General features: G+C 38.5%; 1 protein-coding gene across 1 annotated transcript; it reads left to right on the top strand.

The window, feature by feature from the left end:
* The first annotated feature begins 3,626 nt into the window (after nucleotides 1–3,626).
* Nucleotides 3,627–9,563, top strand: LOC121424956 (grpE protein homolog 1, mitochondrial-like). The gene is made up of 5 exons (XM_041620855.1): nucleotides 3,627–3,748; nucleotides 7,314–7,449; nucleotides 7,965–8,204; nucleotides 9,088–9,300; nucleotides 9,460–9,563. The coding sequence occupies exons 1-4, from the start codon at nucleotides 3,642–3,644 to the stop codon at nucleotides 9,283–9,285; spliced, it is 681 nt and encodes a 226-aa protein (XP_041476789.1). The 5' UTR covers nucleotides 3,627–3,641; the 3' UTR covers nucleotides 9,286–9,300; nucleotides 9,460–9,563.
* The last annotated feature ends 4,079 nt before the right edge of the window (nucleotides 9,564–13,642 follow it).

Genomic DNA, 13,642 nt, shown 5'->3' with positions numbered 1-13,642 from the left:
AAGGCGTATATTTTGCATTGGAAATGTGTTATATAGGCATAACAACCATCATACCTTGGGAACTTATTGAATTTATCATAGATATACTAAATATCTATTGAATTTGAACATTTCAGCATGGTCTTGGTCGTTTGCATCTTTCTTTTTTTTCATAATACGAGATGCGAGGCTCCAAGTCCAATTAAAAAACATATAATTTGCATAATTCGAGTAACATAATGAATTAAGCAAAAGGTTTTTTTTATCTAGTGGGTACAACGTATTAACACTCAAAAGAAAAAAAAATGAGGAAAGCAGAGAAAATCCTATGTAAGACTCCCCCTCTCCCACTCCAAGGTTTAAAGGGCAATTATTGCAACGCCTATTATGTCGCTCAGATTCTCCTCATATTTTTTTTTATCTCCTCGAAAATATATCGTTATCATTAATGATCGGGGTTCGGTGTTTACAGCATCAGGGTTATTTAAAAGAATTGTGTGTATAGGGGAAGGCGGGGTAAGTTGAACATAGGGGCAAGTTGAGCCACCACCCCCAGGCTAATAATGAATGAGTCAGGTGTGGTGGTGCATGTATTGATGACCCATTGCATAACCCCTAACCCCACCACATTGTTTTCAACTTTGAAAGAAAAAGTACTTTTTTAGAGGGTAAAATAGAAATTTCAGCAAAAAAAAGTAAAAAAGGGTGCGAAATAGATAAGTGCTTTTTACACGCACACGGCTTTAAATACAATAAAGACATAAGAACAACATTGTTAGTCCAGGTATGGATCTTCATTCTACCCCTTTCATAAACCCAATTATGCGGCTAATAGCAGCATAATTTGGTCGTAAAATATTGGAGGACCAGAGTTATCCGCATTATTTTGATGCTGCTATTATCCGCATAATAGCAGCATCGGGACAAGATTTTGAGTTTATGAACGCATTTCCAAATAATGCGGATAATTGCCATGGTGCGGTCACAAGATCACCCTTTTCCAACACAACCGCATCGGAGGGGGCGTGTCCAGTTGTCATGACGATTATCCGCCTTTTTCAGGACGGGTGCTCTATGATGCGGCTTATTTCGGAGTTTGTGAACGCAATTTTTATTGAATTATCCGCATTACTCTTAGGCGGCTAATTGGAGGATATGTTTATGAAAGGAGTGTTGTCACAGTTTTTTACATGATGGATGCATAAGAAATGTGTGGATATTAAATCATCGCATTAAGTTAGGACTGGGGTAAGTTGAGCCAGCCAAAATGGGGCAAGTTGAGCCATGGTAATTCCGTATTGTAAGTATATATAAAAAAAACCTTAAAAAGCCATCGATATGCAGGCAGACAAGAGCAAATTTACATGACTGTTTATTTCCTCTTTGAGGATGTTAATATTTATAGGTTCTTCCCGAATACATTTTGTACATAGTCTTGTGGCTTAACTTATATACCCCACAGATGGGGCAAGTTGAGTCATTTGACATCTCTTTTTTTCAAAGATGACAATGACTTTCAGTGTGGGGTGGAAAGTTATATATAGGTGAAAGATATTTCCGAAGAATTAAATTTCAAGGCAAGGGACATATTTCTACAAGATTATTAATCACATCAATTCTAACATGCAAAAAGCAAAGTGTCACAACTTACCCCGCCTTTCCCTACTCTTCAGGCGACAATTCAAGTGGGCGCATAAATTGCAAAAAAGAGCAAAATATTAGGCCTATGTTCAGGAAATATGAGCGACACCCCCCCCCCAGCCGGCATCTGAATCAAATGCTTAAAAAAAACTACGGTGGGAGTATAGTCTTTAAAATCTTGATGAGGGCATTTTTTGAGGGGGGGGGGGGTAAATGCTGGGATACATTGTCTTATGCATGTTATGGGTATAGCTCTACGGTGCTGTAATAGTTTGGAGACTATTATATCACTCCGAACTTGAGCCGGGGGGGGGGTGGGGCTGCAAAATACATGCAGTGGCGCCTTTATATATAGCTTCTCTAAAATCTATCAATATCCCTGATGCGGAACGTAAAGTGGAGAATCTCACACTTAAGACACAAAGTGCTCTAATCAGATATTTCAAAAGGACTCATAGATTTCAAATTGGCTGCCAGGATGGCAACCATCATAACAGGGTGTAGTCAAGACTAAAGAGAACTAAACTTTAGCAAATTATTATTTTCGTGACCATAATACCTTGCTGAGCAAAGTGTATATAATTATTCATATTTTTCGGGGGTAATTTTTATGATGTTTTCACCGAATTAATCTATGTGTGCACCTTTATTGTCACTTTCACTTTATCACATGGCCCTTGAATGTCAGTATTTACTCTACTATAAATGTTTTCGCTTTAAAAAAAATGATAATGTTGATATGGTTCCGATCGATTTGACATAAATTTGCACCTTCGGAATTTAAATCAAGTTCTACGAGGTATTGGATAGAGCGCCCCCTGCTCACGTTTGAGAGACATAGGGAATACAATTTTTTTTGTACTCCTGAGACGCCCTCGCGAAATGCACCTCGAGCGGGCTTGTCAGGATAACGTACTAATACAGGGCAGGAGAGGTGGTCTTGCACAATTTCCTGAGAACTTTTCTTTCCTTTCTTTCTTTTACTTTTCAAACTGACATAATTTGAACAAAGAAATTATCATATTTTGAAAAAAAAGAAAAGCATATTTATAAGGCAACAATAGTCAAAACTCACTAGTTTGCCTATTCAAAATAACAACAACAACATATACTTCATTAATTATATCGCCCCCTCTCCCTCTCTATCTCGATCTCTCCTAGTTATGCCATGCGGGCACACTGATTAGTTTCACTAAGACTGTTTTGTTTGTTTTGCTTTGTTTTTACTTTTCGACATTCGGGGAGAAGTTGAAAAATTGCACAAGACCTTAATTGGAGATTTAAAAAAAATGACTTTTCTAAGGGACGCACTTTTCAAGATAGGAAAACTGATGTGAAACTTTTCAAGCTCACGCTCGCTCGCATTTTCTCCTTCTCTTTTAGGTGAAGTTGGAGAGGAGAGAAAAAAATAGAGGAAACCTAATAACAACAAAAGTGAAAGAAAAAGAATTGGGGAAATATGATTTAGAAAATAAAAAAAACCTTTCGGGTCATTTCGTGCTTCAGTCCGCCTCGCACAGCCTGATGAGAGGGATGATCTACTGTAGTTGTTCTTTATCCTAGTAATAGTGACTTAATTCTATTTATCAACTCGATCTTACGATTTTCTTCCCTTTCTTGTTTTATTTTCTCTCATTCCTTTTTTTTCTCTCCAAATCTCCCATTTTCCTCTTTATCTTCTATTTCTCTTCTTTCCGCGTTTATTTGCGCAGCCTCTGCTTTCGAATTATTATTCTTATCATCATGCTACACAGCCATTACATCCACTATGATATACTGATAGGCCTGATTGACATGGTCCCATTTTTTTACGGTATTTTACCGACATGACCGATGTACTTTTACGGAAATATGTACACTACTTTGTTGTTTTTCTCATCTAAATTGGCAACAAAGCAAGTTATTCTAGTCGGCAAATTCAGTGCAGTGGGGCGAATAACTTAAACATCATTTTAGGATATTAGTCCGCATGCAATTAATACATAAAGCTATAGTTCCGGCGCCACAGCAGGTTTGCTCACATGTTACAAAACAAAATGGCAGCCACCATGGCCTTTCGATCTCGCTGTGCAAATTTACGACTATCGTCACTTAACGCCATTTCCTGGCGGCAGTTTAGTTTCACAAGGTAACATACATAATATTGTCATTAGTATAACATTTATATTTACTACGAAATATTTTTTTGCTTTTTAGGGGGAAGAAATTCAATTAGATCCACGCGCAGTCGAGTCTGAGCTCTGCGTCTCCCCATGCATGCCACCGATGGGCGAGAGCCCACACCGCGCGACACGGATATAGGCATCCCCGTGGCCGGCCGGGTGAAGTTACGTCACTGGCGCGGCAATAGGCAATGCATATTGCATAATGTAATTTGTTTAGGTGCACTTCATCATGTATGGAAGGGGGTCCGAAAGCTAAGCTATGCACCACTCACCGCGCATGCAGTTTTCAATGGCAAATGCACTCATTCAATGAATATGATGAACATAGACCAAAACTTGTTTGGTGTAAATTAGCCTAGAGGCTAGACAGCTGGCAGCCGTCTGTTTCGAGGAGTTTTTTTTTAATTTTTTTTTATTTCTCCTCGTACACAGACGGCTCGCTATCGTGCAGCCACCATTAGGGGACTTGCAATGCAAAATCCCCCCGTCGGGGCTCTTCAATTTTTGTCTTTAATGAATAAAAAAATTGATAGTTATTGCAACCAAAATGCAAATTAATATTCCCTCTTGGCATTAATTGCCAAAAAACTGAGAAAAATCAAGTTAAAAGGAACAAAAACAGTGACTTACCTCGGCTGTCACGCAAATTCACTTCCCCGTTTTGTCCGATCTTAACTACATAAACACATGGCCATTGAGTCCCCTGTACAGATAGCGCTAGAACTTCGGTCTCTGTATTTGGTGAGTGAAGCCAACGGAGTTCAGCTGAACAACCAACAAGCAACATAACCATGATAACAGAGACCGAAGCTTTTGGTCTAATATTAGCCTAGAGAATTGCGACTAAACTAAAGTAAAGGCAAAACTTTAATGGTTCGGTTTCTGTGTGATATTCATATTGGTTCCACTGAGTCTCTGTTCCACTCACCAAATACAGAGACCGAAGTTCTAGCTCGATCTGTACAGGGACTCAATGGCAATAATTGATATGTTTAACATTTATGTATTAAGGTCAGATAAAACTAGGAAGTGAAGTTGCACAACAGCCAAAGTAAGTAACTGTTTTTCCCCTTTATAAGTTTATTTTTCCCTGTTTTAGTGCATTTCAGGCCAAAACGGAATAATAATCATTATTTTGGTACAGTTCTTTTTATATATTTTTGAAATAAGACAAAAATCGATGAGCCCCATCGGGGGATTTTGCATTTTAACCCCCAATGGTGGCTGCATGATAGCGAGCCTAATTCTGTGTATGACAAGAAATTTGATAAAAATTTAAAATGTTCGAAAAAGGCTAGGTTTATGATATATTTAACCCAGTGAGCTCGGGCCCACGAAACAGGCCGCAGCCCAGGACTCGTCTGTGTAAAATATGGCAGACATATACTCTCCAAAATGGGGTAGAATGGGGTCGCAATAGCACTTTAGATAAAAAGGGGAAAAATAAATTTTGCACTTCGATAATGTGGATGAAGGTCTTTCGGGACACAGAATCCTGACATCGTGGCACAAACTGGACCCTCCAAAAAAAGGAAAAGTAAGACCTCAATGTCGCAGTTTGTTCTCAGTATCGATGGGCCATTTTGTTTTCAATTTTGACAGGAGATCGAATGAGACAGAACTTTTCTTCTCTCTTTTTTGGTTCTTAACGACTTAAGTAAATTGAATTCTTTCAATTATTTTTTCTGAATTAAAAATAGAAATTGAAAAATGACAATCTTGAACTTTTATTTTCCACCAATAAAGGGCTTACACAAAAATATGTTAAATCAACTTTTTGAGTGCTCAGGTGAATAAAAGATAATGATCAGCACCTTACTACAGTAGAGGCGCACGGCCCATATGGGAGACTCTCCAATATGGAGACAATCCCCCACATTGGAGATTTGCTTTGCAAAAGGACAAAAGAAACAACACCAACAAAATCATGATTTTTACCATCCAAAATTTTGTCTCACTAAGTTCAGAAGCCCATTTGTTTTGTGTGTGATTGACAACAAAAATCCTTATCAAAACAAAAGTAGATGGTGGAAAGGGTAATTTTTCATGAGGAATCTGCTTATCACATTTTTATTTGCCGCCAAGGTAATTCTTTTGCAGCAAATGTAAACAAAGGAAATTGATCTCCAAAACTGGAGACTGTCTCTGAAATTGGATACCTTAATTCTTTGCATTTATAAGTCTTTGATATTGGAGATAGTCTCCCACCTTGGAGACAGTCTCCAACATTGGCCATGCGCCTCTACTGTACTAATGAAAAATAGATTGCAACTGTATGAAAATTTGTATTTTTGGTATAAAAGGTTGCATTTTAATGAACTATTAAAATGTGAGTTGTATACCCAGTTGCAGGCCTCGAAATAATCGACGGCCATGGCCGTCGATGCCCCCATTACTGGCCGTCATGCCCTTCTTCTTTTTGCTAAAAATTACGGCCTTTTCTCATAAATGTGCCCTTTTTCTGACATATAATGTGCCCCTTTTGAAAGTCTGCACCTTTTTTTCTGAGCGAGGCAAACTTTTCTCTGATCTCAAAAAGTATTCAATACCTTAGCTTTACCAGCGACGTCCAGTGCATGTATGCAGTCTAGTCCGAAGGCGCGCCGAAAGATGAGCTAGCTATACACAGCTGGCCGGCCGGCCATTGTCTGCGTGCACAAAACAATAAGAAAACACACAACCCAGCTCACTTGAGCTGATTGGACCTTCGGATAGCCAATGAAACTTTTGGGGAAACATAGAAGAAGGCACGTGTTCCCTTATCAGGAGAGGTCATGACTTCAGAAATAAATTGACCCCTCCCCCATCTGTGTGTGTGTGTGTGTGTGTGTGTGTGTGTGTGTGAGGGAGAGAGAGAGGGAGAAAGATAAGGGTGGGAGCTGGAGAATTCCTTTCATGTTTCAAAACAATAATGCAACCTTGCCTCACACAATGAAAACTACATTCCAACATGCGCCCGTCTTCACCGGTACTTTCTCGACTAGTCTCCAAAAATAGACCCAGTTATACATGTAGGTTCAAATGATAAAAAATCGTAATTTTAAAAGGTATTTCAAATTAAATATTTTGCAAAATATTTTTTTGAAATACATGTGTAGAATCGTGGGCAGTGCCACAAGTGGGGGCGGGAACATGGTGTGGGCAAGGGATGAAATTGTTCAAGAAATGCTCCACCTGGGGTCAGTCTCAAAGAATAGTTCATGAATGAGTTGTTTACATCTTTGGGCTTTAGACTTTGGAATCGGCTGATCTGGGCTGATTCATTCATATGCAGGGGTGTGGCACTTGGAGGGATGCAAGCATAATACCAGAGTACCAGCATGGATTTTGGAAGGATTTTCATTGGAACAATAAACTGAAAGTTTTAATCTAATTTCATGTAGTTTCTTTTGATATAAATATCATGGAGAAAGGGAAAAAGGTCCTACTTTCATTTATTCTAAACATGTGACTTTGATTGAGATTTCTTCATGTAATTTCTTCTTGTAATGAAATCGCAATATTTTCTTTTTTGTTTGTGACATATAGGGCAGTGTTTGCAGAAACAAAAGAAGCTAACAAGGAAAATGGAAGTAAAGCTGGAGAGGAGACTAAGCTGAGTGAACTGGAACAAAAGTTGACAGAAGAGAAGGAGAAACTCACGGCTCAAGTAGCTGATTTTACCGTAAGAATTGTTTTGTCTCTATGGGAAAGAAGTTACTGTCTATTTTTATCAATTCAAAGCATGATTATGTTAGGCTTTTATGTTCTTTTCTCAGATGGTGTCGGTTGGTAAATGAATTTTAAAGGCACAGTCAGGAATTGTTTTACAGGTAGCTTTGCCGAAATTAATCTTTTGGGTCACAGAAATCTGTTTGTCTTTGGCAAATATTTGTCTTAAAGAAGGTAGACTTTGAAAGAGTCAGCTGAAGTTTATTTCTGAATTCCAAAATCATTGGCACATCGTCATACTCTGATTACTACACAGTGCTAGGCTATTTACTGTGACCTGGAACATTACCAATCAGTAAAATAAACATTTCTTTTGAAGAATTAGGTGACTATAATTGTATTGGACTGGAGAGATTATTACACATGAAGCCAAGCAATATTGTATCATCGAAAGTGATACACCATAGTGGTAAAATTGTTTGATTTTAACTGATATTTTGAATCTAATAATTTCTTTCACATTGACAGGATAAGTATAAACGCGCCCTAGCCGAGACAGAGAACGTCCGAATGAGATTCACCAAGCAGCTGAACGACTCCAAGCTCTACTCCATCTCTGGATTCTGCAAGGATCTTTTGGAGGTTGCTGATATCCTGGGTAAAGCAACAACCAGTGTTCCTAAGGATGCTGTGGATGGAGCGGATGCTAATATTCACCTCAAGAATCTTTATGAAGGCCTTATCATGACAGAGTCACAACTACAAAAGGTATTGTAGCTAAACTATGTTGATAAAGCTTTAGCTGTCTTGAGAAATTTAGATCCAAATTGCAGATCTTTTTCAAGCCTTAAGATGATGAATAGTCATGTTCACCAACACATTCAAATTTCATGCATACTTTTCGAACAAAGATCAAGCAGAACATGTACTGCAAATTGCCAGACTGACATAGCAACAACTGATTAGTGCACTCTGGATCCCAAGTATTCTATTTCATTTGTTTTTTCATTTTTTAATAACTTTGAAATGGGTAACAAGTTCCTAAGAAAGAAACATTAAATTTGAATCTTTTTAATAGTAAGCATGCATATTGCCAGGTGCACATATCTGGAAAATTGTCAAATTATCATAAAAGTTCAGTATAGCATTTAGCAGATTGCATTGTAACATACATGTATAATGATAATATTTGTAATAATAAGGTATTTGTAATAGCACACCTGTCCACCTTGTTAGATGTTCAAGGCGCTCCTATATTACCCGGGTAAGCTAGGCTATCGATTTCGGTGCTCAGAGCTTTTTGAGGAAGTACTTCCTGCAGGTACCCATATACCTTGCTCGGGTTGAGTGCAGCTCATTTGTGGGTCAAGTTCTTGAAGGAAATTATGCCATGGTTAGGATTTGAACCTAGGTCCCTCTGTTTCCTAGTCTGGAGATTATTCCACTGGGCCACAATGAATACAGATTTTCAATTTCAGACCATCAAACTGGACCACTTACTCCTTGAAAACTGCATTTTATTTCAGCTGACAAGGGAAATTTTACGTGGTACATTTCAAGAATGCATATCTTCAGAGGCTGATTTGAATTTCAATACAGTGTTTGTTTTCAACCTTATCTCTTTCTTTCCAATTTCTCCTGTCCTTGCCAGGTGTTTGCCAAGAACAAGCTGGAACAGATAAATCCGGTTAACGATGAGAAGTTTGACCCCAACGTTCACGAAGCTCTGTTTGAGATTCCCATTCCAGGCAAGGAGCCAGGAACCGTTGCGGTGGTAGAGAAAATAGGTTATAGGTTACATGAAAGGACACTTAGACCAGCTTTAGTAGGGGTCACCAAAGCCTCATAGGACATGACCTTTGACCTGTGGAGATGTCATGAAAGGACTTGTCAGACATTTTATCCGACAAGTCCTGTTTTATCCGACAGTTACTATAGTAACAATGCTTCTCAACCAATCAGAATCCAGGAAAGTTGTCAGATCTGACAACTTGTCGGACGAAAATATTGATGAAACGCCCCCCTGGTGTGATGTCATGAGAATGAACAATGCAATATGAACAGTGGACATGGCTTCATGATACGAGACAAGCTGTCGAGAGATTATACCAGGCCAACCGAGAACAACAACACCAGTAGATATCAGAAAGAAGAGTTTGAGTTGGTGTTGGATTGAGCTCAGGGTCTAATCGTTCTATGAGTTACATCGATCTAAATTATGGAAAGTCATCAATGTCATAATTCTATATTTAGGAAATACACCCATCATCCCTTTGGAAACAAAGCGGAACATACTGATATTAAGTCAAATGATTCATGCATGACCATACATATGATGCACCACGCCGTACACCGGGGTACCGTAGTACCCCGGGGTAAGGCGTTGTGCAGCGCCATCTCGTGTTGTAATAGTGTACAGTTACATTGTTGTCATGGTGATCACGGTCGTATGTTCGGTGCGACAATCATGACAATGAATGGGGACAATGATCATTTCATTTCTTTGATACAATCTAGTGCCAATAATAGTAAACAAATTATGTTATACTTAAGAATTTAAGTATACTTTTCGACAGCTAACTTACACAAAAGATTAGCTTATAGTCCCAAAACTGATTATTGCACAGTGAAGATTAGAACAGAACATGAAAATTAGAATAAAGTTATCATTTGCATGCATCAATTGTTACATAAGATCACTAAAAAGAAAAAAAAATCTGTACAAAACATTAAAATATACTTGCACACATTTTTGGTAACCCAGGGTACAGCGCAAAAAAAATAAATAATTCAACAAAATGGCGGATTATCATTTGGTACCCCAGGGTACCAAATACTGCATCATATTTTGAAAACATTTGAACAGGCATATGCATTGTAGATGATGGCATTGCTGGCTTTCCATAGCTGTGAATTGATTGGATTGCTGGTTTGCATCATTTCTGTAATGGAATTTAATCAACAGTATTTGATAGAGCATTCAAGATTGGCCTCAAATATCTTAACATTGCTGTTGGACTCTGCCAAGATCATGGTCATATAGATGTAATTAAGAAGAATACAGTTGGAGCACAGCTGGACATTAATTTGTTAATGAAGAACCAAAGTCTAATCATCCACAGTTAAGAATATATTTATCTTTCTATTGTCAACACTGATAAATAAAATTATAATTTGAATGGAGCTAAGTAACAATAGAATGTAGTAAGACCAGATCCATCTTCTAGGTCCGTAGACCCAATGGGATCTAAGCTAATAACAGAAAACATAGATATGTAACTTGTGTACAATTCCCCTTCTGAGGAGAGACAATGAGTAGTTTAAGACAGATATCAATGGAATATGTTAAGTCGTAGTGTATCATGATATGTTCTGTAAAACCAGAAAAGTTTTCTTTGATGAGATGGTCCCCAAATTTGTGAGGGTACAATGGTACAGTTATTCATGCTGATGATGGTCAAATCAATTCAATTTCACCAGAAATTTTACGCTTAAATTTAATCATCTTCTGATATTCCAGAAGTTGTAGGTTTAAGTTGGATACTCCTCTCTAGAGATCTAGAGAGGTATCGGGCAATTTTTTTTTTGTCCGGGGGCTACTTTTCACGGCCTGCGTTAGTTGGATGGGGTATTTCAAGGACACTCTTGAGCATTTCGGTGTTGAAATCGCCCGAGCCGCATGTATCCCCCCCTTATACAGGTAGGTACCCCTACCGTACTGTTTTATTTGCTGATGTCCTCATCCTTCACGTAACACTGTAGAAGGTTCCAGATCTATGATAGTATGCATGCTAGTCCACCATCAAATCACTTGTTCAGTGGGTTTGAGTAGGGTAAGATCATTGTTCACCCTTGCTGATGTCATCTCAACACCATCCTGTACTGGCCACACAGAAACATTGGCACTAACATTAACAATGCGCTGCCAGAGGCCCCTGTCATAACCAGTATTGTACAACGCCTACTTAGCTTGTTGTACATGATCAAATGGGAGGCTGAATGTCACACATTCGTACCGTTGCACACAAGACGTACCACCCAAAATGTACCGTTGCACGGCTTTGGGAGGTGACGTCACAATATGATTCAATTCATTGCGCTCAGTAAAAATGCAGGCGCAAGACGCGTATAGCCTGCTGGCTAAATGCGCAATGCTGCCCGAGGTGTTCGCTTGTGGGATTTTGCTTTTCATTTTCCATATTTTTGCTCCCTTTTCATAGATTACTTCAGGAAAACCTTGTTTTTTTCATAAATCCGTTTAACTCTGAGGCGTTGTACAACACAGATAGCAAATATTCTTTTTTGTGCAATGGTGTGAGATTTCGCATTCAGTGAAAGAAACACTCTATTCAACTCGGCTAACGCCTCATTGAACAGAGCATCTTTCTTTCACCTCATGTGAAATCTCGCACCATCGCACTCATGCATGTTCGCTATTTGTACAATGTCGCAGTGATGGCTGATGTCGCAATGTGTTAATTTCATCTTTGATCACATGGCACTCCGAAAGATGTGACAGGGCTTACTGTTAAAGCTCGATTAGAACAGAGCATATCTGTGTGACCGGGACTGATATTTTATAGTACACATGTTGTTAGTGAATTTCCACTTGGTCTACACCCATTTGGTCTCCTTTCCTACTGTAGTTTTGTTGATAACCAGTATGTATATCACCATTTGGTCTAATTGCCACTTGAAAGCCCACTTTCCATTGTGTCTAATTTTATCTTCTTGGTCTTACACCCCATTATACTAGAGCCTATAAGATTATATGAACTTTTTATGAACCAAACTTTCACATAATGTGTGAAGAAGTAGACACGAGTGGAAATTAGACCAACTTGGCTTTAGATTAAATTAGTTAGCCCAAGTAATGGCAACTGGACCAATTTGATAGTAAATAATCTGAGAATAGCATCACCTGCTAGTAGACCAAGTAAATACACACCAAGCTTTTCACCAACAGTCTTTGACATATTGGGTCAGTCTGGCTGTGGCACTTGCATACCATATTACTTGTGTCCCATTAATGTCAATGATCTGCAATATAGTAAATGTGATACCAGACTCACTCAAAGCTGTGTTGTTACAGTTGGTCATTGATACATGTAAGTTTATATTGTGGCATTAAGACCCAGATGGCAGTATGTATTGTAATTCATAAATAATGGATAAAATTATTACTATTCATGAACACATGCTCTTTTCTGTGCTGGTATGCCAGTGTTGTCTTGTGCGAATTTTCCTAAGCTAGTTGACGTTGAATGTGCATGCATGCATGCAGTGCAAGTTGCAAATACACCGAGTCATTCAATATCGAAAACTATTTCAAAATAGTTGGAGTACTAGTGTATAAATCATCTTTCTCTAACTTGACACTGAAAATATGTACACAAAACATCAATGAGCTTGTTGAAAGGGTATTGCTTGTGGAGTGGCCTCTTGTAAAAACAAACAGGTGGACTGGAGTGATGAGAGGGTGGGGCAGAAAAGGGGGAGAGAGGACAAAGATTGAAAGGAGAGGGAAATGGTAAGAGATGAAAGAGAGGAATATAGGAAGGAGAGAGAGTGAAGGAGGCAATAACGGGAGGTGGGAGAGTGGGAAAGATAGGAGGCAGGAATATGGAGAGATCGAGAGAGATGAGAATAGGCAAAAGAGGGGGGAAAGGGAATGGGTTGGAAAGAGTTCAAAGGAATATCGATGGAGAACAATGGGATATTGTAATATAGATAATCAGACAAAATTGGTGCTAGTAATGATTTTCGTATCCATCCCCAATCTAATAAAAATTCTTATGACTTATTTGTCGCAATTTCAAGAGTATGCATAGCACCCATTGCCTTCATTGAGCAAGATTGGGAACCCTCTTATTTCAACTTTGATGATGTCATCACTGCAGAGAATGTTTTTTTTCTGAATCAGTATGGGCTGAATTCAGTTACAAAATTATATCAAATAAGTGCTCAATCATTCTCGTGCAACTAGAACAATTGTACAAGTTTCGATCAGCGCTACTGTCGGTGAATATTAATGTGAATTTCTAAGCCTTAAAGTACACCAAGATTCTGAGGAAAGAATTTGACGAGATTGAATAAGAGGTTTCCCAACATCGGTTTAATTACATCAATATGGTCTTTTATTTCTATCCTTTTTCGAATACCAGTATATTAACATTCCATCTAGCAAATGTCATAAAATACAAGAC

The sequence above is a fragment of the Lytechinus variegatus genome, chromosome 12 (genome assembly GCF_018143015.1).
Source record: "Lytechinus variegatus isolate NC3 chromosome 12, Lvar_3.0, whole genome shotgun sequence".
NCBI classification, from domain to species: domain Eukaryota; kingdom Metazoa; phylum Echinodermata; class Echinoidea; order Temnopleuroida; family Toxopneustidae; genus Lytechinus; species Lytechinus variegatus.
Note: the sequence above shows the minus strand (reverse complement) of the source record. Positions and strands in the feature narration are given on the sequence as shown.

Excerpts from the sequence above, each read along its gene's own strand:
- LOC121424956 (XM_041620855.1), top strand. The coding sequence starts at position 3,642 with ATGTTACAAAACAAAATGGCAGCCACCATGGCCTTTCGATCTCGCTGT. Across the intron at positions 3,749-7,313 it reads CGGCAGTTTAGTTTCACAAG|GGCAGTGTTTGCAGAAACAA; the intron begins GTAACATACATA and ends TGTGACATATAG. Across the intron at positions 8,205-9,087 it reads CAGAGTCACAACTACAAAAG|GTGTTTGCCAAGAACAAGCT; the intron begins GTATTGTAGCTA and ends TGTCCTTGCCAG.